This window comes from Monodon monoceros, unplaced genomic scaffold (genome assembly GCF_005190385.1).
Source record: "Monodon monoceros isolate NGI ecotype Baffin Bay Population unplaced genomic scaffold, NGI_Narwhal_1 Super_Scaffold_9, whole genome shotgun sequence".
NCBI lineage: Eukaryota > Metazoa > Chordata > Mammalia > Artiodactyla > Monodontidae > Monodon > Monodon monoceros.
Window position 1 is genome coordinate 16,511,289 of NW_021703786.1, and position 24,795 is coordinate 16,536,083.

A 24,795-nucleotide genomic window follows, 5' to 3' on the forward strand; every position below is an offset into this window, starting at 1 on the left:
TTTCCCTGTTAACCCTGTGGTGGTCATCCAAGGGTCAGGTCCTCGACCCTAGTGTCCAGTCCTCTAGTTTGGAGGCTTGACTGCTGACAAGCTCCGAGCCCTCTTGGGAAGGACCACAGGAGTTCTAGATCCTGCTGAGGATGGCTGAAAGAGGCAGAGGGGGAAAGAAGAGTCCTTTAAGAGTAACTGGATTCCTCCAAAGGGCCTGTCCCCCAGCCCCACAGGCCTCCCCTCAGGAAGATCCCCTTTTTTCTCCACAGTGCCAGGCCTGTGTGGCCCAATAAGGATGATGCCCCTGGGCTTCTTTCCAACACCCCTACCGTTAGGAATATCCTTTCAGGCCTAACTTTAGCTGCAGCCCCCACTTCCGCCCCTTGGGGGTGGGGCCCGAGGGCTTGGGGGCGGGGCTGCAGTCCTACGCACGTTCGCTCTCGGGGGCGGACTCAGTGGCGGAAGTGGCGCCGCCGGGAGATCCCCTTCCTCTCCGAGGCGCTGCTGGGGCCGCGGAGACGGGCTGCGGCTGGGGCTAAGAAGAACTGGGGCCGTGGCTGACATGGAGCAGGTGGGTCCGCGAGAGGTCAGTGGGACCGGGTGGTGGTACGAGGGCTACGTCTTGCCAGCAGATCCCGCTTCTCTAGCCGGTGTCCGTTCATAGTTCCGTCCGACCCTTCCCACACCCCCTGCGCCCCAGGTTCCGCCCCCTTCCTCTGCTTGGCCTTGCTCCACCCCGCGCCGGGTTCGAGGGTCTCGGGCGCTGACCGTCCGCGGCCCCGCCCACTCGAGAGAGCCCGGGAAGGGCGTCCCGGATCGGCCTCCGAAGCCTATCTTTTCTTTGTGAGCGGAGAAGCGAGGGGGCGGTATCTGGGTATTAAAGGGCAGGAGTTGGATACAGGGAGGGGTCAGGGCCTGAGAATGAGGAGGAATATATCTACAAGTTACTGTAGGTCTGCGTCTCACTGTCATCCGGTCTCCCTCAACTTCCTTTGGAAATGGCAGTGAATGACTTCCTAATTGACATCAGAAGGGCCCTTTAGTATCTTTCTTGAGTTCTTAGAGGTGCATACTAACTCGTAATTGAAATAGTTGATACGTGCCTCTCTCCCCCATTTTTGGCTTCCTCCGCGTCAGCATCCCCTTATTTTCTTCCTACTTCTCTGACTGTAGAAATACCGTTTCACATTCTCCTCTCTCGCCCAGTCCCTTACTCTGTACACTGAATTTGGGTGGTCTCGTCAACTCTCATGGCTTCAGCTTTACACCACCTAAATACCCGAAACGCGCCCAGATCTACATCTTCAGCGGAGTGCCCCTCCCTGGAGCCTCAGACTTGGCCATCCAGCTACCAGTTGTACAGCCCCACTCCAGCTGCCACTCACTTCGTCTGAACTTGAACTGCTGCTCTTCTCCCCTGCAGCTTCATTCTTTCTCTATCACCCCATCCCAGCCAGAAACCTGAGAATTATACTTCCTCTTCTTTCTCAATTCCCATATCTAAGAGGTGACCTGAACATGCTTCACACCTGGTCCTGTGCCTCTCTTTTGTTACCACCCTTGTTGATGTGTTTCTCACCAGGATGACTGCAGTGACTTCCCAGCAACTTCCAGTCATGGCTGCCTGCAACCCAGCCTCCAAACTGTAACTCTTGTGATCCTTTTATTTTTTTTAATTAATTAATTAATTAATTTATGGCTGCATTGGGTCTTCGTTGCTGCATGCGGGCCTTCTCTAGTTGCGGTGAGTGGGGGCTACTCTTCGTTGCGGTACGAGGGCTTCGCATTGCCGTGGCTTCTCTTGTTGCAGAGCACCGGCTCTAGGCGCACAGGCTCTAGAGCGCAGGCCTAGTAGTTGTGGTGCACCGGCTCAGCTCCTCCGCAGTATGTGGGATCTTCCCGGACCAGGGATCAAACCCGTGTCCCCTGCATTGGCAGGCGAATTCTCAACCACTGCGCCACAAGCAAGTGCCTCTTATGATCCTTTAGAAACACATCTCATAATGTCACTTCCTTGCTTAAAACCCTTTGATGGTTTCCCATTGCCTATGGGAAAGACTGAATCTTTAGCACAATTTACAGAGCTCTCAATGACCTTACCTCTTCCCTACCCTGTGTGTACCCTAAGGTCCAATAATATGGCATTGCAGGATGTGCTTGTCCACACCTTTTGTGTCTCCATGCCTTTGCATGCACCAGCCCCGTTGCCTGAAAGCCCCTTCTCCTCTTACCTGCTGGGCTACCTTCTGCTTGTCCTTCAGTGCTCTGCTCAGGCAGCATCACCTCTGGACCACCTTCCCCCCACCACCCCCAAGGCTAAGTATTGCCCCGAGTCCCTGCAGCACCTGTCCGTAATAGCATGATGATTGACAATACAGACTCCTGAATCAGACTTCCTGCGTTCTCATACTGTTTTGTGATCTTGATGAAGTCACTGCCTCGGTTTCCTCATTTGTCAAATGGAGATAGTCATGTGCCTACCTGACAGTTTTTGTGAGTATTAAATGAAATAGTGTATGTTTAGGGCTTAAAACAGTGGGCGCATGCGTGCTCAATAAATAAGTGTTAGCTATTACTCTTTTTTTTTTTTTTTTTTTTTTTTTTTGCGGTACGCGGGTCCCTCACTGTTGTGGCCTCTCCCGTTGCGGAGCACAGGCTCTGGACGCGCAGGCTCAGCGGCCACGGCTCACGGGCCCAGCCGCCCCATGGCACGTGGGATCTTCCTGGACCAGGGTGCAAACCTGCGTCCCCTGCATCGGCAGGCAGACTCTCAACCACTGCGCCACCACGGAAGCCCAGCGATTACTCTTTACATAAGAATAATATAGAACAGTGGGTATAACTTTTTAAAATATTTTATTTATTTATTTTATTTGGTTGGGCCCCGTCTTAGTTGTGGGAGGTGGGCTCCTTAGTTGCAGCATGCGAACTCCTAGGTGCAGCATGCATGTGGGATCTAGTTCCCTGACCAGGGATCGAATTCCGGCCCCCTGCCTTGGGAGCGTGGAGTTTTAACCACTGTGCCACCAGGGAAGTCCCAATGGGTATAACTTTTTTTTTTTTTTTGCGGTACGCGAGCCTCTCACTGTTGTGGCCTCTCCCATTGCGGAGCACAGGCTCTGGACGCGCAGGCTCGGCGGCCATGGCTCACGGACCTAGCCGCTCCGCGGCATGTGGGATCTTCCTGGACCAGGGCACGAACCCGTGTCCCGTGCATCGGCAGGTGGACTCTCAACCACTGCGCCACCAGGGAAGCCTATAACTTTTAATTTTATAAAGTGCTTGAGGACAGTTGACGTGGCTTCTCATTCTGTCCCAGAGCCCCAAAGCCTGACTCTTTGTCAATGAATATGACTCTTTGTCATTTCTCAATGACTCTTTGTCATTTCTGCTCAAGAAATGAATCTGGAAATGAATAAATGTTACATGGCAAGCATTAATTCTAGAGAAATGTACACAGAGCTCTGGGAAGCCAAGCAAGAAAAAGGCCAAGGATGGCTTTCCAGAGGAGCTGACAATTAGTGAGGGGCCTTAGAGCGAGAAAACGAGTTTACCACAAGGAGGTAGAGACCAGGGTGGGCTTAGAGAATGGAGAGCTGGGTCCTCTGAATAGAGAGCTCTTGCAGGGGAGGGGGCTGAGGTGGGCAGGAGGGCAGAGGCAGTCTTCGCTGTCAAGGCTGGGGATTCTTTTCCTCACCTGGCCATGAAGAAGTGTCCCCTGCAGGGACCATGCCCTGGGGAGGTCTGGAGGCCTGGTACCCGTGTTTGGGGACAGGTCCCTGGGGTAAGGTCAGCATGCACTCCTGTGGGCTGGGCCTGTGCTTTAAACCTGAATCTGGGCTTTTGTTAGTGCCTGGAATGCCCATCTTCCTTGCATCCAGCTGGTAGATGTGGAGGCCCAAGTCAAATGGCTTCTCCTCCCTGTGGCTTTCCTGACCTCACCCACTCTAGCCTGGGTCAGATGCTCCCTTCTCTGGGAGCCCACAGTCCTTTGTTCGTTCCTCCCCGAAAGTGCTGATGACAGCATGGCAGTGTACATTTATCTATCAGCCTCCCTCAGCAGACCCGGAGCCCCTGAATATCCCCAGGGAGCAGCACAGTGTCTGGCACACCACACGCTCTCAGTTCTCGTGCTGCGGTAAACTGAGCTCTCCCACACCTAGACTTGTTTGGAGGAGGGGGGCGTGGGTGAGACCAAAAATCCTGTATGTTTGACAGCTCACACTTATTGCATTGAACGGTAGAGATGGTTGGCCCCATTTTACAGACAAGGAAGCTGAGACTTGGGAGGTGTCTCAGCAGGAACTTAAGGAACCATCCTCTGACTCCAGGTCCACAGCTGTCTCCCAGAAACTGCCTCGGACTCCCAGCCCTCAAAGGGGCAGCTGCCACATCAGTGGGATAAGGGACAAGGAAGGAATCCCATCCGGCCGTTGTGTGTCCCTCTGAACTTTTCCTGCCTGGGAAGAGGCTGATCCTGGCTTTTGTCTGGTCAGAGCTGGTGCTGGGAGGAGTCTGTGCTGAATCACCCCCACCCCTGCAGAGCCCTTCCCTCAAGTAGGCTGATAGGACTGAGATCGCCCTGGAACATGACAGGCTGTTTCCAGACTGACCTTGAGAACTTGACCTCATTAGCCCCCATTTTTATCCAACAGCACCAAGGGGTCGGGTGGGGCCTGACTCACCAGCCCTTGAGTAGGCCAGGGGTCAGAGAATCACAGAGCAGGGGGCATCTCCAACATTAACAGGGCCTGGCATGTAGAGGGAACTGGAGGGCTGAGTAGATCTCAGTTTGTTAGGATTTTCCAGTAAACTGTACCGTCAGAGCCTTCTGGGCTGGGGAGGGGTAGGGAGTGTACAGTGATGAATATGGTTTCTTGGCTTGACTGTACCCTCTCCACTTCCCCAAAAGGAAGGGAGAAACAGAGCCTGGCTTGGGCTTTGATACCTTATTGGTCACTGCTGCCGTTTCCTCCTCTCCTTAAATTCCTACCTCTCCAGGGAACTTCCCAAGCCCTCTGAGTGGGGCAGAGTAGGTGCTGTAGGTGCCAGTAAGCCAACTTTGTCGAGGCTGATGGCATGGGCCACTGAGCCCTGAACTACAGGAGAGCCTAATGTGTACCATCCTGGGCGAGCAGCTCCCTGAGGTCAGGGCCCATCCTACCATCTAGCAGTACTGATGGACCCTCAGTTTGGGCAGAGTGCCATGCTACATATGCCCGGCCCAGGGCCCTGCCTCTAACATTATGGCCCCTAATATTAGTAATAGCTACTGTTATTTAAACACAGGCACATTGCAGGTGTTATTTCTAATCCTTTCAATAGTTCTGTGAAGTGAGCACTCTACCATCCCCATTTTACAGGTGAGAGACTCAGTGATTTGGTCAAGGGCACACAGCCTAATAAAGAATGGCCTTGGGCTTTCAACTCCAGATCTGCTGACCGACCCCCAGACCCACACCCTTTCCCTTGTTCCAGGGTAGGCATTACAGATCCATAGGCCAGTGAACCTACTAGATATGTGCCATGTATGGCCAGACACTGTGACTGGGCCTCAGGGGCTTCAGGAGAGATGACTTTTAGGCTCAAGTCTAGCGTGTTGGGAGGGAAGTGCTGAGGCAGAGTCCCGAGACCTGGGCTTGGGGAATCCTGAGGCTGAGGGTGAGGTTTGCCCAGTAGGTGCCTTGTGAACTGGTCTCTGAAGAGTTGGAGCTCCCCCCAGGGGGAGGAGGTCATTCCAAAATGGGGAAACAGAGGCACTGGAGGCACAGAAGGGAGACCAGCTGGCCATGGTGTGTCCTGGGAGCAGCCAGTGATCTGGAGAGTATTGGAGGAGGGGTATCAACCCCATAGCAAGAGAAGAGTGCTGGGGACCCTTTTGCTATCTGAGGAATTTAACTCCTCACCAGGTCTTCTCTCTGTGAGTTGGGGCTCAGGGAAGAGGGGAGCTGCCACCCTGCCCGAGGGTGCCCAGGAAACCAGTCCCCCTTACCCGTTGGTAGCGGAGGTGCCGGGGCTCTGGGCAGCACGAAACACCAAGAGAGGGTGGAGTCCAGCTCCAGGAGAGGCTGGACAGGTGGGGCCGCTCCTCCAGGGCTGGGTGTGAACGTGCACCTGTGCATGTGACGCTGCAGGAGAGGGTGGAAGTAGTCGTTCAGCGCATTTCGTGAATACTTACTGTGAGCCTGGTACCGTTCTGGGAACTGGGCACGCAGCAGTGAGCAGAGCATGGGAGTCCCTGTTCCAGTGGAAGAAGGCAGGCAGGAAACAGCCCAGCAAACATATAATATGTCTGGGGTGATGTGTGCTGTGAAGACGAATAAAGCAGGGGAAGGGAGTGGAGGTTGGGGCTAAATAGGGTGTTCACGGAAGGCCTCTTCAAAGGGACCAGAATGGAGGGAGGGGACATTACAGAGACCTAGGGGAGGAACAGACAGGACAGCAGGAACAAGGGTCCAGGGCTGGGAACATGCTTGATGTGTCCAGGGAACAGCAAGGGACTGGTGTGTCTGGAGCAGAGGGTTCCAGGGGAGGAGGCCAGGGGAAGAGGAGGCTTACAGGCCAGGGTGGGGACTTGGGCCTTTACTCTGGGGCAGCTGGAAGCTCTTGGAGGTTTGGGGCATTGGGAGGTGTGGTCTGACTTTTACTGGGATCCCTCTGACTGCTGCGTTGAGAATAGACTTGGGACGAGGACAGGAGGCGGTCAGGAAGCTGTAGCAGGTGAGAGATGTGGCTCGGGCAGGTGATGGTAATGGTGAGCAGTGGCAGCTACTGGCTGGATTTTGAAGGATTTGTTGATCGTTCAGATGTGGAGCGGAGGGCACTAGGCTCTCCACAGGCCCTGCCTGGGTGGCTGTTAAGCTCTTTGGGGTCTTTTGACACCTCACTCCCCAGCCAGCACAGGCTCTGGGGGCAGCCACGTTTGGGTTCACCAGGTCCCAGCCCAGCACTGAGGGAAGCCCACGTGTCCCTGGGGTCAGCTCTGCCGCATCCAGGCTGGGGGGCTGTAGGCAGGCCTCTCTGAGCTTCAGTCTTCTCATCTCCACAGCTCCTGGTAGCGGGTGCAGTGAGTAAAGGAGAGGATGTCTGCAGGGGGCCAGCGTGGGCCACTGCCAGCCCAGATTTGTTTCTTGTGGATGGTCTGCAGGCCTGTTCGGTCTGCTGTCCTCCGTCCCCGAGCCAGCTTCCACCCAGACCGGCCAGCAGCAGAACACAGCCAAGGCCGACCTCTTCTGCACGCAGAGCCTCTGCCTCCTTCCCCGCTGTGGATTCTCCATTAACCTGGGCATTAACAGGGGCTTGATCCAGAGCAACTCCAGCCCTGGCCTGAAGCTGTCTCCCAGAGGCAGTCAGAGCTCAAGGCTGTGTTTCCGCCAAAGAAGAGGCAGGGGTGTCATGTTAGCTCACTGTTCCACAGCGATCGCTCTGCGTCAGGGACTGTTCGGGGCCATTATGTGTAATAAGTCACTTAATCCTTATAATACCTCCAAGAAGTAGGTACTACTGTTACCCCCATTTTACAGGGAGAAAACTGAGGCACAGAGAGGTTCAATGACTAGTAAGGTGGGAATCCAGGGTTTGAATCTTCTCCTGGCTTGACATCCAGTCCTTGGCTTCACCGATTCCTCCTGATCTGTGCTGAGTTAGGGACCCCTCAGGGAAGCCCCCGTGGCTAGTGCCAGCATTTCCTGAGCAATGCAGCGTGGGGGATGTGTTTTGAGCCCGTGTCTCCTGTCCCCTCAGCCTGGGGAGAGGGTTTGGAGGAGCCGCGCTGCTCCGAAGTGAGAATCATTTCTGGATATAGATGAGACTTGTTGCGTCCCCTCGGGGTCACAGAGCGCAGCTGGTGGAGGGAACACTAGCTGGAACTTGTGCGGCTTGGCCCAGCCCTCTGTGAGAAGCTGGGCAGAGGAGAGGGTGAGAGGACCTCAGAGGGAGCCGTGGTGGCCTGGTGGCCGTGGTTGACGTCTATGGCGTGCTTACTCTGTGGTGCCAGCTGCTGTCCTACGCGCTCCCCACGCACCGCTGTCTCCTCTGATCCGCCAGGTGGCCCAGGCTCAATACAGGTATCCCCCGTTTCCAGGTGCAGCCTTGGAGGCTTGCTGAGTGAGTGAGGGAGGGACATTGCTCACATTGCAGACTTGCCTTGGCCAGGAAACGCCGGCCGGGAGCTTCTGGCCTCGGGTGTGACTGAGGCCTGGGAAGGACCCTGTCTGTGCCCCTGCCACCTAAGAACCGTGGAGATTGGACCCTGGGGGAGGCGGGGGTGGGGGGAGCAGGCACCAGTGGGAAGGGGTAGTATCAGAGATCAGTCCCAGGCCCCACGCTCCAGAGCCTGTGCCGGGAGCCAGGGCAGCCCCCCACCTCCCGCCCCAGCCCCTCCCTGGGGAGACACATTTGCCTGGAGCTGCAGTAGCTGGGCCCTTAGTGCACAAGGTGAGGGAACCTGGGCTGAAGGCTTGGACAGCTTGCTGTGGGTCACCAGGCGGGTGAACTGTGGAGCTCAGATTTGAACTCAGGCCTTTGGAGGTGATTTTACTACTGTGGTGTGTAAGCCCCACCCCCTCCCACACCCCACTTAATCTCCCACTCACCTGGACGGCCTTACCAGTTGCTGGTTCCATTTCCACCCCTACCGACCAAGCACCTGCCGTCCTTCTCCCGACCCTCACATAAATGCCAGCCTGAGGCGGTAGCAATTATTGCTGCCTTTTTTTTGTGGTAAAGCATACACAGCGTAACATTTACCGTTTCAGCCATTTTCAGGTGGACAGTTCTATGGCATTAAGTATATTAGCGTTTCCTTTACTTAGTGCAGCTGAAGAAACCGAGTCTCAGAACGGCTCTCTTTGCCGTGGCTCGCACGGCTGGTAAGGGCAGACTGAGACTTGAGCCCTGGCCACAGAGCCCAGTTCTCTTTGCACAGTACGGCTGCCTGCTGCTGTCCGCTGAGTCGGGCCCCACCCAGAGCTCCTGCTGCGCTCGGGCTGGGCTAGTGCTTCCTGGGGCGAGTAAGAGAAGGCCTGGGCGGGGGCGTGAGGGCCCACCCCTCCCCTTTGCCCGCTGAGCTTTCCCTGGGCCCAGAGACCTGCCTTGCCCACTCCTCCCCACGCCTCTTTCCCTTCAGACCGAGGACGATAAAACCTCCGGTCTCCCCTCCCTCCCCGCCACTCTCCCCAAGCCTCAGCCGCTCAGCTTCTGCAAACACATCAAGGGTCAAGTCTGCAGGCAGCCCAGGCGGACTCCTTCACGCCACACGTGCTGCTCCACTCCCGACGCCTCTGAAGGCGCTTGGGAAGGGCCGGTGACAGCAGGTGGTGGGCTTGGCAGGGGGCGCTGCTCCCAGGGGGCTGGGTGGCAGCCCTGGCGGGGGCGGTGGGCAGAAGCCAGGCCAAGCTGCTCTGCTGGCAGCTGCCACCTTCCATCCTCCAGGGTCAGGGCCGTTCCAGGCCAAGGTGGCTTTCACCTCTTAGACTGGCAGGTGGTCGGAGGGAGCTCAAAAGCCTTTTGAGTTATTTTCAAACCACACCCAAGGAGGCGCCTCAGGGGTGACCATGGATGGAGTCTGAGGAAAGGCTGACCGGTGGGGCTCTCTGTGGCCGCGTCTTGTGGCAGGACCCATACAGTCCTGCTTTTATCTGTTTTCTATATTGAGGTTCTTTTTTTTGGCTGCGCCCAGGGATTGAATCCAGGCCCTCGGCAGTGAAAGCACAGAGTCCTAACCACTGGACCACCAGGGAATTCCCGTATATTGAGATTCTAAGTAAGGTTTTCTTGTTGCTGTTTCGTTTTAAGTTAAACCATGGACCTTTTTCCCACATAGAGAAACGGAGGTTTGCTAAGAAGGACTTGCCCAAAGTTATTCAGGGTTAGTGGCTTCCCTCAAACTGGGGCTCAGGTCTTAACCCCTGACCAGTGCCCATTCTACCCTACCAGCTCTTGCTTATTTGAACCCGGAGTTTCTTTCCTGGGGGAGGGTAATGTAGAACCCTTCTCTCTCTGCCTCTTGGCCAGGCGACCCCACCCCTGCTTCAGAGCTCCCGGGGTCGGCTCCCTCACATCCCTGCGTCCACAGCTCACCCGGGCTCCCCCAACACCTCTGCTCTCAGCCCCTGTCTGTCTCTCGCTTCCACAGGGATATCTAGGTGTGTGAGTGTCAGTGCTATTGCCACTCTGAGTGTGTCTCACACCCAAGCTGTTGCCACCCAAGTCCTGTCCCCAGAAAGGAAGGGGAAAGACAGGGGGAAAGACAGACAGACCCTGGAGCAGACTGGGAGTGGGGAAGCCACAGCGCCCTGCCATGAGATAGGGAAGAGGGAGAGGGGGAAGGCAGGTAGAAAAGAGGAGAGAGAGGGAAACATGAGAGAGACTGATCCGATGGGGGTGGAGAGAGACTCACAGATGGGAGAGAGATGGAGAGGAAGACCCAGAGAGGGGGCGAAATAAAGATGGACGTGGGAGAGGGTACAGAGACACTTCTAAAGAAAGGTAGAGAGGTAGCTTGTGAGAGAGACAGAAAGGGGGAGGAGAGATGGAGACAGGTCTGGCAGGAGACAAGAGGGCTATTAGAGACGAGCGAATGTCACCTGCCCTGGGGCTGCGGCCCTGTCTCGGTGAGGGATGCGCTGAATGTGCAGTCTGGCACGAGATCCAGCTGATGGACGTTGGGGGGTCCCATTGCCTGCGGCCTGTCACATCCCCTCCTCTGACTGCCGCCTTCCAGAGCTGGGCCCAGCCTTCCTTCAGGTGAGCTTGTCACAGGGACCCCAAGAGTGTGGTAGTGGGGGGATGGCCTTGGGCTGGTGCCTCTGCTGAGAACGGCCAGCTCTGTGTCCACTGGCACAGAGGCAGAGGGATGGGTGACCCGGCTTGCTCGGAACCCCCTGCTGGCCACATACGGGGGGCTTGTTTTGGACTTAGTAGATGGAGTGGGGCGTGGAAGGTAGCAGACATAGCAAAGGTATGGAGGGGACGGCGAATCTGGAGGGGAGACTGGTTAGATCTTGCCTTCCCAGGATCAAGCACGAAGACCTAGGGCTCCCCTTCCACTGGCCCCCAAACCTGCCCCCTGGTTCTGGCGTGAGAACACTCAGGGAGACCCTTGATGGGCTCCCAGAAACTCAGGCCCCACTACACTGCATCAGCTCTTCTCTGGCTCTAGACTAAACCTTTCCTCCCCCCGCGCAGGGGACAGGGCCTCTGAGGGCCCCCGCCAGCAAACTGGTAGAGCAGAGACCTTAGGCCTGGGGCCTGCCCGGCAGGGAGGGGGTGCTCCAGGGCCCCTTTTGTCTCTAGGGTTCGTGAGGATTTCAGCCTCGTGATTGCACAGGCAGGTGAGGGATGGGTAAGTCCATTCACCCTTTCGGAGCCTTGGCCGTCTTATCTGAAGAATAGAAGGAACCATCCTGCTTTGTGTGGGCCTGAAACACGGCCATGGGCGCGGTGTTCTGTCGGCACTGGAGCTCTGGGCGAGCCTTGGGTAGTGGCTGGGTTTGCCCTGGTCCTCTCTACCATGTAGCATGGAGCTGAGGGCCAGGAGACCCTCTGGGTCATCCGTTTATTCAACAGTCAGTTACGCAGTGCCTGTTAAGTGCCAGCATTGTGCTAGGTCCTAGGAGACAGCAGGGACCAAGTCAGGTAAAGGCCTGCACCGTGGCGTTTGCAGAACAATCAGCAAGATGGTTTCAGATGGTGAGAATTCACTGGAGAAGGTAAAGCCCCGTAAATTAACTGGGACTGGGGACGGGAGGGTGGGAGGCTCTGAGGAGAGGGCTTTGGAGCTGCCCGTTGAAAGGACTGGGGAGAACATTCCACCCAGCCCAGAGAGCTGGGTCTAAGGCCCCCGAGGCAGGACCGGGCTGCCACGTGTAGGGACCTAGAAGGCCCGGGTGGCCGTCGTAGTGAGACGGGGCCCGTGCCTTGTGCGAGGAGTGGTGCGAGGAGCCAGGCAGAGCCACGTCCTGCAAGGGCATCATGAGGAGGGTGCTGTTATCCTCAGACCTGGGGGGCGCCCTTAAAGGGCTGTAAGTGGGGAACGGCAGGATCTGATTCATGTTCTGAAAAGCTTTCTCTGGCTGTTGTGTGGAGAGGTGGTTGCTGCGGGGCGGGGTGGGAGGGAGGAGAGGAAGCCTGGAGACGCGCCCATTAGGAGCAAGTTGGAGCGCTGGGAGAGAGCCGTGCTGGGTGGGCCTGAGGTGGCAGTGGTGGGGACATAGCTGGAGATGAAGATGTCATCCCGCCATCCCGCCCCCAGCACAGAGCACTCTGCTCTAGGAAGTCCCTCCCAGTCGCCATGGATTAGGGGGTGGGAGGGTAGGGCTGGCTGCTGGGAGGGAATGTGGCTTTGTGCTTGGAAAACAAAGAACAGAGCTTGGGACTGACTTCTCCTGGGGGTGGGGGCAGGCCCAGAGGCTGGACCACAGGGCAGCGCTTCGCAGGAGCAGGCTGTGCCCCCAGACATCGGGGAGGATCCCAGAGGCCTCCAGGGGTGACCGTGGGGCTGCAAGACTTTGCCGGGGATGGCGGGTGTAGAAGCACGACAGAGTGAGAGGGATACTCAGACCCCTCCAGCCTGAACGGCAGGCCACAGTGGGAAATTAGGCAGAGAGGGCCCTGGGCCACCGGGTTAGGCTGGGGCTGAGGGGCAGATGTGTTTGGGAGCAAACGGGGTCCCCGGGGGGCTGTGTGGGAAGGGATGAGGGAGGTGACCAGGACCTCCAGGACCCTGACATGCAGGACCTGAGCCAGCCGCCCTGTCTTCCTGCAGCCGTGCCGCTGAGGCCCAGCCCTCTCTGCCTGGAGGTGGGGGCCGCCAGGATGAGCAAGCTGTCTGGGGAGCCGGCCCGTGACCTGGAGCGCAGCCTGCCAGCCGTGGCCTCCCTCGGCTCGTCGCTGTCCCACAGCCAGAGCCTCTCCTCGCATTTCCTCCCGCCGCCTCGCGAGAAGCGCCGGTCCATCTCCGACGTCCGCCGCACCTTCTGCCTCTTTGTCACCTTCGACCTGCTTTTCATCTCCCTGCTCTGGATCATTGAGCTGAACGTGAGTGGGGGCAAGGCTGGAGGCACAAGCCGCGCTGTGGGCGTTGCCTGGGCCTCAGTTATTCCATCTGCGGTATGGGAGGGTTGCCTCCGGCGGCAGGGGGTGTGGGGGGGGACTGTTGATTTCCAGGTAAAAGGAAGAATGAGATGATAAGAATAGCTGTTCTCATCTTCCAGAGAAAGAAACTCAGAGAGGCTGAGTCGTTTATCTGAAGTCTCTCAGCAAGTATGTGAAGGCGGCAGGGTTTGAACCCAGACTCTCTGGCTCCAGAGCTTGCAGTCTTGACCTCTGCGCCATACTGCCCCCTAGCGGACACTCTTGAGAAAGGAGGAGGGAGCCCAGAGGACTCTGGTTGAGCTGTTGAAACCTTTGTCTTCTTTCTGCTCTACATTACTCTCTGGCTCAATGAATTAATTAATTAATTCATTCATTCAACAAACATTTTTGAGCCCCTGCTGTGTCCCAGATACTGTGCTAAAAGCAGAGGGTACAGTGGGGAGCAACCAGTAAAAACTCCCAGTTCCCCGTGGCGCCCAGCTCTCCTTCCCCACTTGGGGCATTCTTCCAGTGCCCCCCAGTTTGGCCTCTTGGGTTTGGTGAGATGCCACCTAGCAGTCTGGAGGCGGAGCTGCCTGTCGGGGCAGGGTCTGCCCCCTTTTCCCCCTGTGCAGTGCTTGGCCAGCTGGTGGTGGGGCCTAATCCCCGGGTGCTAACAGGGCAGAGCAAGACCTGATATAGAGGCAGGAGCTGTGGAACAGGGCATCCCAGGCTTGGTCTCGTGCCAGCTTCTCCTCTGTAGTAACTGTGTGACCTCAGCAAGGGACTCAGCCTCTTTGAGACCCCCTGTTCTCCTTGTGCAAAGTGGGTCAGAGTTCTGCATGGCAGGTGCCCTTCCTCCAGATCGCAAGCTCAGGTGTCAGGAGAATGACTGGTGCTAGAAATGAATTTGGAGAAGGGGCTGGTTTAGGGGTGAAGAGGGTAAGTTTGATTCCAGGCGTGTTGAGCTGGAAAGCAAGGCAGGGCTCTGAGGGTGACTGTCCTTTGTGCACAGGGATGAGCTGGCACCTTCAGCGAGGAGCCACAGCCACGGGGCCTTTGGGACCATCTTACCGATGAGAGAGCTGAGGCCCAGCAAGGTTCAGGGCCGCTTGAAGAGCTTCCGAGGTCTTAGACATTCTTGCTTTTGAAGGTCCCGTGCAGCATCTCAAAGCAGGCACTAAAATTCACCCGCATCCTTCATTCAGTATATATATTTACTTGCCAGAAAAGAGCTGAAAAAATTTTTTGATAATTTTACTTTTGAAACTCTCTGGCTGTATTGGCTGTAATAGCTTAGCAGTCATCATGCAGACTTGGGAATTCTTGCAAAGTGCGAAAATCTAACCTCCAAATTGTTTTCAAATGTGATGAAAAATTTCAGAGTGCTGGATTTAATAGTTCATAGAATCAACATAATGTTTCACTCAGTAGACACTTAATTGAAATTTTATTAATTTTCAGTTCTGTCATCTTATTTTCATATTTTGGAGCATATATTTTTTAAATTTTCTAACAGACTGTGTGTTGCCCAGTGGATGCAACGACCCTGGCCGGGTTATAAGACCTGTGCCAAAGTCTTGTAGCCCGTGGCAAAGCAGGGGCTGGAACTCCACTGTCCTGGGTCCTCATGCAGTGGGCAGGCGGGTACCCAGGCAGAGGGAGAGTTCTCTGTAAAGAGAAAAATGGTGGAAGACAGAGCTTGAGGGACAGGGGCTGTTAGGGGTGGGAGGGGCCGTGGAGCCCAAGAGGGAGCAGTCAGGAGGAAGGGGTGGACCGAGCTGGGGCGGGGTGGGGTGTCAGACCAGGGGCAGCAAGGCGTCAGACTCCACGGGGCTCAGAGCGGTCTTGAGGTTGAGGCATTCAGTGGGGATGTGCCGGGGCTCGAAGTTCAGTGAGGGGCTGTCCACATTGCTGGCTCCTGCCCCGAGCATCAGAATCACCTGGGAGTTTTATAACCATTCTAGATGCTCAGCTCAGCCTGAGATTCAGACCCAGTGTCTGAACATCTGTATCTTTAACAAGCCCCCTCAAGCCCCACTGCCCCAGTTCATATCATCTGTGGGAGATCAGAAGCCCCGGTCTAGGTGTGAAGGGTCTTCCCCTTCAGGGCTCCCAGGCCCCATTCCTGAGAGTCCCCTTGTGCCCCCCCTTCTCCGGGGGCTGGCGCCCCACCTGCAGACGCGTAAGCCTGCCACCCCATTCCTCCTGAAGCCTCAGGCTGCTCTAGCTCTCAGTGTCCATCCAGACCCCTCACTCCCCAGCCAGGGTCTCAGGGTTCCCATTGAAAATGTGTGGGTGGCTAGGGCAGGGGCAGGGGCAAGGACCAGTCTGCTCGCTCTGAATGCCATCCCCTCTAGCAGCATGATGGATTTTGCCCATTAAGCACAAACCTAATCAATTGATTTGCCACCTGGGGCTCCGTCTGACACCACTGCCCACCCCTGGCCCCCATCACCCCAGATGGATGCTTGGCTGGGAAGATAGAGCACCGCAGTGGTGGGAGGGAGATGAAATTATGTGAGAGGCATGCTCCCAGCACCCTGTGTGCCAGCGCTGCCTACCTGCATAGGGCTCATCGCCTCTCCTGCACAGCCCCAAGGCCCTCCAGGCCTGCCTCTTCCTGGGCAGTGTGCCCGCGAGTGTCTGAGCCTCAGCTTAGCCCCGCCTGTCTGGGCTGCCTGGATCCTTAGAGAAACAGTAATAGTGCTGGGGTCTCAGGTCCCTGGCTGAGCTCCCCTGCTGCCTCAGGGGCTTCTTGGGTGGTAGCTGAGCATTTACAGCCTCTCCTCCTGGTTCTACTTTCTCCCCCTCCGGCCCCCTCCCCCTCTGGGAGAACAAGGGGCAGCCCTGGGGACTTGGTTCTGCTTGCAGAGCTGTCCACATCTCTCTCTTCAGACCAACACAGGCATCCAGAAGAACCTGGAGCAGGAGATCATCCACTACAGCTTTGAAACTTCCTTCTTTGACATCTTGGTGAGTGGCCTTGGAGATCCTGGGGACAGAGGGCATAGGAGCGTGACTCTCGCTGGATTCTCTTCTCGCAACACACACCCTAATCTGATCAGGGAGACTTGCTCCTATCTTCAGGGAACCCTCAGTATTCAAACGGGTTCCTAAATGAGGCCCCACCTTCAGAGAGCCCCAAGTGGGAGGGGAAGACGAGAGACCCCTATCCAAGAAGGTCACGTCCAGATCGTCCCCAAAGAAACGCTGACTTGGCCTCGGCCATCCTCTCCTGGGGCGTGCACACCATGTGGAGGGAACCTCAGGCAGCAGGACTGGAGGGGGAGGCCAGCCTTCAGCAGGGGTGGGGCCGTTGGCTTGCCCGTGACGGTTCCCCGGCCCCCCACGCCAGGTCCTGGCCCTCTTCCGCTTCTCCGGACTGCTCCTGGGCTATGCTGTGCTGCGGCTCCGGCACTGGTGGGTGATTGCGGTAAGATGCCCCTTTCCTGGCGGGGCTGGCGCAAGAGCTGGGATGGAGGAGGCCTCACTCCCCAGCCTCTGTGTTCGCTCTCTTCCTCCTTCCCTCCCCTGGGCAGGTCACCACGCTGGTGTCCAGTGCATTCCTCATTGTCAAGGTCATCCTCTCTGAGGTCAGTGGCTCAGGGTCTGGCTGGTCTGGTGGGCATCTGGCCTGAGGGGTGGGCTTCTCCCAAGAAGGGGCCGCTCCTCTGATTTTGGGTGTCTGACCCTGTTGTCGGGGTTGGGGTGAGGGGGAATCCTGTCCTTTGAGATTTCTAAGGGGTCATCTCCACTGGCTTTCCGCACTCGCCCTGCTGCAACCCCAAGGACGGAAAGTTCCTCCTCTAGCCTAACCTGAGTTTATCCTGCTGCAGAACCCATTAATCCATCCATCTCAAAGGCGTGTGCCACAGAGGGTCCCCACAGCTGGTACCAGGAGTGGGGTGTAGGCCAGAGTTGGTAGCCCCAGGGTGGGGCTCTGGGTTTGAGGTGACTCCCTGCCGTGGAGCCCAGCCCCCTCCCTCCACAGCTGCTCAGCAAAGGGGCCTTCGGCTACTTGCTCCCTATCGTCTCCTTCGTCCTCGCCTGGTTGGAGACCTGGTTCCTTGACTTCAAAGTCCTACCCCAGGAGGCTGAGGAGGAGCGATGTGAGTGCTGGGGGGTGAGGGGGTGCAGTGAGGGTCGGCCCCACCCAGGAGAGGAGAGTTTCGGGCCTGAGAGCCAGTTCTGAGCTCTCTTGCCAGCTCTGCCTCTAGGAGCCTTAGGGTGAGCCTGGGCTAGGGGACCCCAGGCTGACTGTCCTTGGTCTGGGGCGATGGCTGCCCACGTCTGCTCCCCCAGGGTATCTCGCTGCCCAGGCTGCTGTCGCCCGAGGACCCTTGCTCTTCTCCGGCGCCCTGTCCGAGGGCCAGTTCTATTCACCCCCAGAATCCTTTGCAGGTGCGGGCTGGTGGGTGGGAGAACTGCCTTCGGGGAGGGGCCTTGGCTGGGTCTGTTCTTTCTGTTCGTGTCAGCTCCCCGGGGAAAGCGAGCAGCCCTCTGCCACACCCGCTTTCATACCCCTACACCATTGCCCTTGTACCCCGACCACCCCCCCCCGACCCCCGCTGCCCCGCTCTCTCCGCCTCTTCCCATTGTCCTCTGCTTGTTTTCTGCAGGGTCTGACAATGAATCAGATGAAGAAGTTGTTGGGAAGAAAGGCTTCTCTGCCCAGGTATCTGGCTGCCTACCCCGCCCCGGGTGGGCACCCTGGAGGAGGGGCCAGTGATGCGCTCAGCCAGGTGGGCAGGGGCTTCCCAGCGGAGGGCAGACCTTAGGCAGCCTGAATGCCAGTCCGTGTCCATCTGGGTGTGTGCCCCACTGCCAGTCAGGCCCACCGGTCTGCTTCCTGCCTGGGGCCCGAGGGTAGCAGCCGCAGCCACGGCACCTGGTCCCAGGAAGCCTGCAGGGCCCAGGAGACCAGCCCAGACCCGGCATCTGGACATCTGGCTGAGTCAGGCTTCCCACCCAGCCCAGTGCAGAAAGAGCAGGTGGGGTGCAGACCCCAGGCTGACCCCTTCCTGACTCCCATCCCTGGCCAGGAACGGGAGTACATCCTCCAGGGGAAGGAGGCTATGGCGGTGGTGGACCAGATCTTGGCCCAGGAGGAGAACTGGAAGTTTGAGAAGAATAATGTAAGAAACCTGTCTCCCACCTGATCCTGAGGGTTTTCCTGTGGGGAGTTTTCCTTCCCTTTTCTGAGGCCTGAGAAATAAGCCCAAAGATTGCATGGGCTGGAACCGTATTCCTAACCCCAGGAGAGGGAGCTGAGCCCTGGGGTCAGCCACTTGGTTGGGCTGCATTGGACATTCCCACCGCCCCTCTCCCTGCTTCCCCCCCCCCCCCCCCCCCGCTGCTCTGCTCCCTCGGGTCCAGCTTTGAAGGGGAAGCCAGGCTTCGGCCCTGTGTCTGGTATTTTGTTTCAGGGTCAAAACAGTATTATCTAAAAAGATGGCAGAGAGCTTGGAAAACAGAGGGAAAACATCGTCATCCCTTTCTCTGGCCAGTTCCTCTGGCAGCCCTTGTCGGCCTGGAGACACGGTCCTTCGTGGGTGCAGCCGCAGCTGTGCTCCTGCCTTTAAACTTGATATCACAAGCCTTTCTCTCCTCATTGCAGAACATTTGTCGGAACCACTGTTTTTTTTTTTTTATTGAAGTGTAGTTGATTTACAATGTTGTGTTAATCTCTGCTGTACAGCAGGGTGACTCAGTTATACACATATGCACATTCTTTTTTTATATTCTTTTCCATTATGGTTTATCTCAGGATATTGGAGATAGCTCCCTGTGCTATACAGTAGGACCTTGGTGTTTGTCCATTCTAAATGTAATAGTTTGCATCTACCAACCCCAAACTCCCCGTCCATCCCTCTCCCTCCCCCTACCCCCCTTGGCAACCACAAGTCTGTTCTCTATGTCTGTGAGTCTGTTTCTGTTTTGTAGATAGGTTTATCTGTGCCATATTTTAGATTCCACGTATAAGCGATATCATATGGTATTTGTCTTTCTCTTTCTGACTTACTTCGCTTATATGATAATCTCTAGTTGCATCCATGTCGCTGCAAATGGCATTATTTCGTTCTTTTTTATGGCCGAGTAGTATTCCATTGTATATATGCACCACATCTTCTTTATCCATTCATCTGTTGATGGACATTTAGGTTGTTTCCATGTCCTGGCTATTGTAAATAGTGCTGCTATGAACATAGGGACTTTCTGAATTCTTTTTGAATTATAGTTTTGTCCAGGTATATTCCCAGGAGTGGGATTGCTGGATCATATGGTAATTCTAATTTTAGTTTTCTGAGGAATCTCCATACTGTTTTCCATAGTGGCTGCACCAACTTACATTCCCACCAACAGTGAAGGAGGCAAGGAGGCAGAACCACTTTTTTATTTTTTCGCTGCGTTGGGTCTTTGTAGATAGCTTCGCGCAGGCTCTCTAGTTGCGGCGAGCGGGGGCTACTCTTCGTTGCAGTGCATGGGCTTCTCATTGCGGTGGCTTCTCTTGTTGTGGAGCATGGGCCCTAGGCGTGTGGGCATGTGGGCTTCAGTAGTTGTGACGTGTGGGCTCAGTAGTTGTGGCTCGCAGGCTTAGTGGCTCTGCAGCATGTGGGATCTTCCCGGACCAGGGATCAAACCCGTGTCCCCTGCATTGGCAGGTGGATTCTTAATCACTGTGCCACCAGGGAGGTCCCAGAACCACTGTTCTTTAATGGCTCCTCAGATATCCCAAAACTCCTGGAGTTTTCTACCCTGAGCTGTTAAAAACCTGCCCTGCCTGTCACCCATTCCTGCCCCCCCGGCTCCCCTCTGCCCTATGCTCACCTCCCTGCCACCCTTCTGTCCCTGCCACAGGAATATGGGGACACTGTGTACACCATCGAGGTTCCCTTTCATGGCAAGACCTTCATCCTGAAGGTGAGTGAGGGAAGAGGTGTTCTGGAGCCTCCTGCTTTGCCTGGGACTCGAGGAAAGAGCCCGGGGGTAGAGGGACCCTCCGGCAGGTTTCTCCCAACCAGGAGGGAAGGGCTGGTGTGCCCGAGTACATCTGGCACCACCCAGCCCTCTGCCCGCCCTGCTCCAGACCTTCCTGCCCTGCCCCGCGGAGCTGGTATACCAGGAGGTGATCCTGCAGCCCGAGAGGATGGTGCTGTGGAACAAGACGGTGACAGCCTGCCAGGTGAGCCGAGCCAGGGGGCCAGGCCTGGTCACCCCTCAGGGCAGAGGCAGAGCGACATGGCAGATGAGGGCGCAGTTGTACCCCAGCATGACCAGTGACCCCCAGGGGACCCAGGTCATGTCATTGGACTGCCCTGTGCCTCAGCTTCCCCATCTGTAAAATGGGGATGGTGGTACTAGTGCCTCCTGGAGAGGGTGGGGAAGATGGAAAGAGGAAATGCTCAAAGGGCCTGGCCCAGCCAGTGCCCATGAATGGGAATGGCTCTTAATTAAGGGACCTGAGCGGAGAGCAGGCTGGCCTGGGGCTTTCCTGAGATGCTGGGACTCTTCCCTGGGGTTTTCCTGGGGTGGATACACCTCACGTCTGCCCTGACGCCCGCAGATCCTGCAGCGAGTAGAAGACAACACCCTCATCTCCTACGATGTGTCTTCGGGGGCCGCGGGCGGTGTGGTCTCCCCCAGGTGAGTGGCCCCCAAGCTCCCTCCTCTCAGCCAGGCCGCCTGTCCTTGGACCTTCTCGGCATCCCCTGACCTAACCCTACCCCCTCCAGGGACTTCGTGAACGTCCGACGCATCGAGCGGCGCAGAGACCGATACCTGTCATCGGGCATCGCCACCACCCACTGCGCCAAGCCCCCGACACACAAATATGTCAGGTGAGCTAAGCCTTGCCTGGGGTCGTGTGCGCCGGCCCCTCCCCTGGTAGCTGTGGGGACAGGGCAGGGTCGGTGTGTACGTTTGGGCACTTTCTCCTGCCGAGGCTGCCTTCCTGTCCCCAGTCCTGCTGCCCCTAATCCTGCTTATCTGCTGGAGGCTGGACCCACCACCAGGCTGGAGGGCAGCTCCAGGATAGACCGTGAATGGGGATGAATAGGGACCAGCCCGGGGAAGGGGGCTGGGAGCCATGAGGTTGCACTGGTCTGGGGGACCTGAGCAGGAGGCTCTGTGTTCTGAACCATCAACTTCCTGCCTGAGGAGACTCGGGCCCCTTTCATCCCCTCTGCCTGCCCCGCGGCCTTGCCTTCCTCCCGCAGAGCTTGGAAGTACCTCCAAAGGAGAGGCCTTACTCTCTGCGGCCTGTTCCAGGGCCTCCTCCAGCTCTCCTGCTGTCTAATCCTAGCCCTGCAGGTGACCTCCTCCCAGATACCCCACTCTTCCCCTTCTGTCCTGGGGTTCCTCAGAGAGCACTGTTCTTTGAGTGTCAGCTTGGGGCTCTGGTCTCGCCACCACCGCAGACTTGCTGGGTGATGGGCAAGCTCATTTCCCCTCTGGGTGCCAGCTTCCTTATATGGAGTCAGGGGAGCTGTAGGCGAATTAAATGGAGATGGGATGTGCACCATACAGCTCAGGCCTGACGCCGCCTGAGAAGGCGCCCCCTCCTGGAGCCCAGTGGCACTGCACCACTCCCAGAGCTGGGCCCTGATGATAAGTGCCCGCCCAGCCCACCTCCTCAGGACTAGAGCGGACCTAGAATCCTTGGACCGACTAGATGAGGGCTGGGAAGGTGGTGAGCTGGGGCTTCCCTGCCACTGGGGGTATGCAAACATCGGCAGGCGGTTGTAGGAGGATTCGAGCGTCACATGGCAGGTGGGGGTGGAGGGCTGTATGCTGTGGCCTCTGGGACACCCGTCCTGGGCCCTGCTCAGGCAGCGAGGGGGTTCCTGGACCAGCAGCTCCCTTGCCTCTCCCACCCCAGTCCAGGGTGGGCCAAGAATGGGGCGGTGGGGTGGGGGGAGTCGGGTTCTGCCTGGCTCCAAGGTCCCCCACTGGTACCTCTCTCCTCAGGGGGGAGAATGGTCCTGGGGGCTTCATTGTGCTCAAGTCAGCCAGTAACCCTGGAGTCTGCACCTTCATCTGGATCCTTAATGCAGATCTGAAGGTGGGCGTGCCGGGGCTGCGAGGCAGGTTCTGTGGAGTGGAGGGGCCTCTGCTGTGTGACCTTGGGCGTTCCCTGCTCTGCTCAGAGCCTCCCCTACTCTCCGCCTCCTTTCTTACTCTAATACTGGGGGCAGGGTCCAGGTGGTCTTCTCACCTTGAGTTGCCGGCGGGCTTGTGCCTCCGCTTTTTACCTCTGACTCCCGAGGCCCCCAGGAAGGGTGGCTGGCTGCCAGCCCAGCCCCTCCCAGGTCTTTCTTTGTGACTCACGCCAGGCCCGGGCACGGCATGTTCTTCCTGCCAGGGGGAGGGGGGAGGGGGGAGGGCGGCCTAGGCTGCATTCCAGAGCTGCACCTGTGTTCTGGCCCAGAGCAGCCCCTGCTGGTGCCAGTTGTTGAGGGGGAGCCCCTGCCCAGGGCAAGCCTTCCTGGAACTTCTCGCCTCCCCCAGGGCCGCCTGCCCCGGTACCTCATCCACCAGAGCCTTGCAGCCACCATGTTTGAATTTGCCTTTCATCTGCGGCAGCGCATCGGAGAGCTGGGTGCACGGGCATGAGCATGCCCCCTCACCACCCTGCGGGCCAGGGTCCTGTCGCCACGGCCTCCAGAGCCAGAGGAGGGGCCTGTTGGGCTTCCCGCTGCCCACAGAGGACCTGGCCTCAAACAGTGGGGAGGAAGGGGCTTCCTCCCACAGCAGCCCCTCGGCCCCCAGCTGCCACCCTCCACGCGCTTCACTGTGCCTGGAAGCCCTGGCCGTGGGCAGGTCGAGAGCTCAAGCATCTGACTCTGCCGCTGAGGCCAGTGGGGTCCATCCTGCCGACGTTTACATGGCGTCCCTGCCTCCTGGAAGAGGAGATCTGCTGTCCCCACCTGGCCAGGCCGGGGTCTGGAATGGGAACCTCGGACTTGGTTGGGGAGGACCCTGGGCAGGGCAAAAGTCAGGGCAGCCTTGTCACCAGTGTGAAGGCGCAGGACCCCCTTCTTCCGCCTGCTCTCTCATCACGGTGTTTTAGGATTACTTAAAGGGTCTGGGACCTTTTTCCACTTGCACTTGTGGGGGTGTAGGTTGTAGGTGGGAGTGGTGGGTGCTGGCAGGGAGCCTGCCTCTCCCAGGTTCTCTTCAGGTTGCCTCCCTCCCGCCCAGGGCCTCGTTGGGGACCTTTGTAATTTGAGCCAATTAAAAACATGAACTCAAAAAAAAAAAAAAAAAAAAAAAAAGCAGTCCTTCCAGCCTGGCCTCTTGAGGGAAGAGAAGGGCAGCACCGCGGAGGCGGGGAAGGAGCCACTGCTGCAGCTACCACATGACACACCCTCGCAGAGCCTCGCAGAGCCAGGACGGAGCCAGTGGAGACCCAGTTCCTGGAACCACCCCCAACTTTCTTGAATGGTTCAGCTGGGCAGATGACTGGTCAGAGAAAACTTCCCCACCTCCCTGCAGGGTCTCTGGGTCTCCGGTGAGGGAAGGTCAGGTTAAGGTCTCCAGCCCAGGATTGGGAGGAGGGAGGTAGGGAGAGACCTGGCAGTACCCACAGCAGGCCTTGGTTGCCACTGGGGTCCCAAGGCTGGGGTTCCGGGGGGGAGCCTGGACGTGGGGCCTGGCCTTCCAGGTCACTGATGCACCTCCGGGATCCGGGCCTCTGGGCTCCACTTAACCTCCCGTCTCTGCCCCATCACACTGGGGCCGCCAGAAAACCTGCCCTCCCCCCTCCCTGCCTTCAGGCTTCCGGAGGAGCTGACTTACTTAGAGCCAGGGGTGGGGGCGGGGTCTCCTCTTGGTCCTGGCTAGGTGTGCGACCCTGGGCAAATCTACCTCTTTGAGCCTCCATTTCCTACTTTATAAAAGCTTTTGTAAGGTTAGAAGATACCAAGAATCAGGTGTAGTGCTCAGTAATCAAGAGGATGCAGTTCTGCCCCAGGTGGGTGCCCACAGGCCTTACCACTAAGCTCTCATCTCAGCTCCTGTCCCTGCCTCTCTTGGCGCCCTTTGCTTTGTCCACTCAGTGACGCCCTCACTCCTCCTCCCCCATGCCCTCCACCCTGTGTGCCAGCTTCCAGCAGCACGCGCCACTGCTCTCAGTGCTGGGCTGTCCTGGCAGCCCTCCTACTGGCCTTCTCCCTGGGGATGAGAGCCAGGTCCTGCCCAGTGGCACCCTGGAGCTGGCAGGATCCAGAACTCTTCTGGTACGGCCACTGTGAACAGAAAGGGGGCAAAATGAGGCCCAGAGAGGGGTAGAAGCTGACCCATAGTCACATAGCCTATTTATGGCTGCTTTGGGGCTAGAGCCAGATCTGGCTGCCACTCCCTGGAGCCCCTGGATTCCCACCTCACCCCACCTGAGGTGTTGGGGTAGAGCTGGGGCCACCTCCCACATCTGTTCCCCCCACCTTACTGGCCCGACGGGAAAGGAAGACACCTGGCAAAGGTTGGCGTCCAGGATCCCACGTGTGGAATTAACTTCCGTTGCCCCTGCTGGTGAGGTGGTGGTCGGGAGGCAGGCCTTCAGGGGCGAATGCCCGAGGACGTGGCGGCACTGTCCCTTCTTGCTGAGGGGATAGTCAGGGGATGTGCCCTTGAGCCCAGGCAGTGGGGAAGGACACGATGGCCTGGTACAGAGCCCAGAGGGGGCCTCGGTTCCTGCTGTTTCCTGCTCTGTTTACAGACAAGCCGCTG

General features: G+C 57.5%; 1 protein-coding gene across 3 annotated transcripts; it reads left to right on the top strand.

The window, feature by feature from the left end:
* The first annotated feature begins 425 nt into the window (after window positions 1-425).
* Window positions 426-23,316, top strand: STARD3 (StAR related lipid transfer domain containing 3). 3 transcript variants are annotated; one of them, XM_029211763.1, is made up of 15 exons: window positions 426-562; window positions 12,758-13,029; window positions 15,964-16,041; window positions 16,424-16,501; window positions 16,608-16,661; window positions 17,060-17,177; window positions 17,371-17,469; window positions 17,688-17,743; window positions 18,111-18,203; window positions 19,927-19,989; window positions 20,156-20,251; window positions 20,633-20,712; window positions 20,802-20,906; window positions 22,036-22,129; window positions 22,576-23,316. In XM_029211763.1, the coding sequence occupies exons 2-15, from the start codon at window positions 12,808-12,810 to the stop codon at window positions 22,678-22,680; spliced, it is 1,341 nt and encodes a 446-aa protein (XP_029067596.1). In that variant the 5' UTR covers window positions 426-562; window positions 12,758-12,807; the 3' UTR covers window positions 22,681-23,316. The 3 variants fall into 3 exon arrangements, with proteins under 3 accessions (XP_029067596.1, XP_029067598.1, XP_029067597.1); XM_029211765.1 differs by lacking the exon at window positions 426-562 and adding an exon at window positions 563-577 and having other exon boundaries at window positions 22,576-22,831; XM_029211764.1 differs by lacking the exon at window positions 426-562 and adding an exon at window positions 9,416-10,737 and having other exon boundaries at window positions 22,576-22,831.
* The last annotated feature ends 1,479 nt before the right edge of the window (window positions 23,317-24,795 follow it).